General features: G+C 27.4%; 1 protein-coding gene across 1 annotated transcript in view; it reads right to left on the bottom strand.

The window, feature by feature from the left end:
* Positions 1 to 2,481, bottom strand: part of LOC100570389 — a gene marked incomplete at its 3' end in the record, with an annotated part of 4,739 nt that continues 2,258 nt past the window's right edge. Inside the window, 2 exon segments of the mRNA XM_003241878.2 lie at positions 1 to 29; positions 1,552 to 1,685. Coding sequence (XP_003241926.2) covers positions 1 to 29; positions 1,552 to 1,685 — 163 coding nt within the window.

Raw genomic sequence — 2,481 nt, 5'->3', positions numbered from 1 at the left:
TTCATCACGGAGTTCGTCATCTTGTACAACTTTTGTGTATGCGAGAACAAGATAAAAAGAAAACGAATTAATCAACGTAAACACAATACTATGTGAAGAAGCTCAAATTATACAAAAGCACGTACCTATCTGTGGTAAAAGCAATAATTTCGTCTAAAGTTTTGGCTGACCATACAAAGTGTCCGCGTTACGCATTTTAAACAAAGTGACCGTTTACCCTACATCGTCTGTACGTTTTAAGTACAAATTTATAATCATTTTTATAATGCATTGTCATACAAATTGTGTTAAATGTCTAATGAAATGTACTGTTCTAAAATAAATTAAAATAGTCTAAACGCGATATCTACTGTATAACAGCAGATATTGGCAAATACATTTGTCAAGAAATCATTTTTTAATTAGAATAATAATAGAAATTAGAAATGTATTGCTTCATGAGCCACAGCACACACCCATATAATATGGATATAATAGAATTATAGGTATTATATTGATTATTTTAAAATTCTAAGTACAAAACTATTTACATAATTTATTATCTATATGTAAGCTGTAATTAAGTTAGTTAAAATATTCAATTTTCATTAAAACACAATGAAGCTATATACTCTATCTTAAATAAGCGAGTAACCTCAGGCGGCCACTTGTTTTGTAACACCACTATAGCAATTAATATGTTACATGACACCAGGGCTTGCATTTGAAAAAAAAAATCCGTTTTACGTTATTTACAATTAAAACGTTACACAATTTTTGCGTTTATCGTTCTTTAGCATTAAAACTTTATTCAAATTTTGCGTTCATCGTTATTCAGAATTAAAACGTTATTCAAGTTTTGTGTTTATCGTTATTTAAAATAGTGTTAATACCTTAAAAATAATAACTAATACGGTTAGTTAATGGCCCAGATACGGAAAATAATATAATCAATTTTTAGATTGATTGTATGACATAAATGTTTCCACGAAACCAATAGCTTTTTAAATAAGTAGATTTTAAAATATTAGGTTTTCCTTTATTTTTCGTTCAATGATATTATTCTATAAATTACGTTTTTCGTTATGTTTTGTTTCATGTTATATTATATATTTTGTTAATCGTTAAGTTTTGTTTTTCGGTATTTAATTATTTTTGATTATCGCTTTTTCTTATAATAACATTTACAAATTTCAATCGTTTTTGATCAAATAGGTATAACGTTATAATCGTAACGTTATTATAACGTTTGCAAGCCCTGCATGACACCAATGTTTAGATGTCACATTAAGGCTATACGCCTTTACCTATTCCATAATAAAGCCAACCCATTTCCGCTGTATTCTGCCGACTGAGGTTACAATTTGAAACTAAGCATACCTACTACGTAACTAGGTATTACCTAATGATGAGAAACCCGAAAACATATTATTATCTTAATTGATTATGATAATATGGAATTGAAAAATGGTATGATCTATTTTCAGTTAATTTAATAATAAATTCAAATAGGTTTTCAGATGCACAGGTTAGAAAACCCAATATTATTGTAGGCACAATTTATATACTTACGACACATCTGGTCTGGTGTTTGCCCCCCGCTTGGAGGACATGGCCGTTTAGTCTGTATACTTTTTCATTGTCGAACAGCGTGGCTGATTGTGACATACAGGAAAACACCAATTGGTCCAAATTTGCAAAATTGCCTAATGACAGAATAACAATAACGCGTGAGCTCGATGAAAATGGTATGGCATATTTTTAAATCATATTTCTTCATTATAATTCATATAGTGATGAGTAGAGCGCGGATTCCTATGCAATTGCATATTTTTTTCCTTTTAATATTTTTGGATTTTTGTCAGTTATCTCCACGAATCATCATAATTTGAATCTAATGGTGAAATTTTTTTTTGCATATTTCTGCATATTTAAAGGTTATTGCATATTTTTGCATATTTTGGCGAAATTCAAAATTTATTGCATATTGAAGTGAAAATTTAAAAAAAATGTATAAAATAATATTTTTTCAAGTAGAAAAATTAAAACTAAATTTTATAGTCACTAAATAATAATTTATATATTATATTATATTTATTTATAACATTATAAGATAAATAAATAATCGATTACGACGTTAACTTAATCGCTTTTGCTGTGTCGGTCGGTTATCGACATACCACTGGGCACTCGGTTACATCGTTTGTCGTTGTCTGTAAATAGTGAATATGCCGAAACTTGAAATGCATATGATTATTAATTTTAATAATAAATTAAGTTGTTCAGAAAATTTCCTAATTTTTTTTTTTTTAGGCGTTAAAGTTATTAATATTATAAGTTTTGTTGTACATTTTAAATAAATAAAAAATTCTTGCATATTTTTTTACATATTTTTATGATTTTGACTGCATATTTTTACATATTTTCATGATTTTGACTGCATATTTTTTGCATATTTTCATGATTTTTACAGCATATTATATGGCATATTTCGATACTTTA

The sequence above is a fragment of the Acyrthosiphon pisum genome, unplaced genomic scaffold, assembly GCF_005508785.2.
Source record: "Acyrthosiphon pisum isolate AL4f unplaced genomic scaffold, pea_aphid_22Mar2018_4r6ur Scaffold_20551;HRSCAF=21364, whole genome shotgun sequence".
Lineage (NCBI taxonomy): Eukaryota > Metazoa > Arthropoda > Insecta > Hemiptera > Aphididae > Acyrthosiphon > Acyrthosiphon pisum.
The sequence above is the reverse complement of the archived record's forward strand: the minus strand, read 5'-3'. Positions and strand labels throughout refer to the sequence as shown.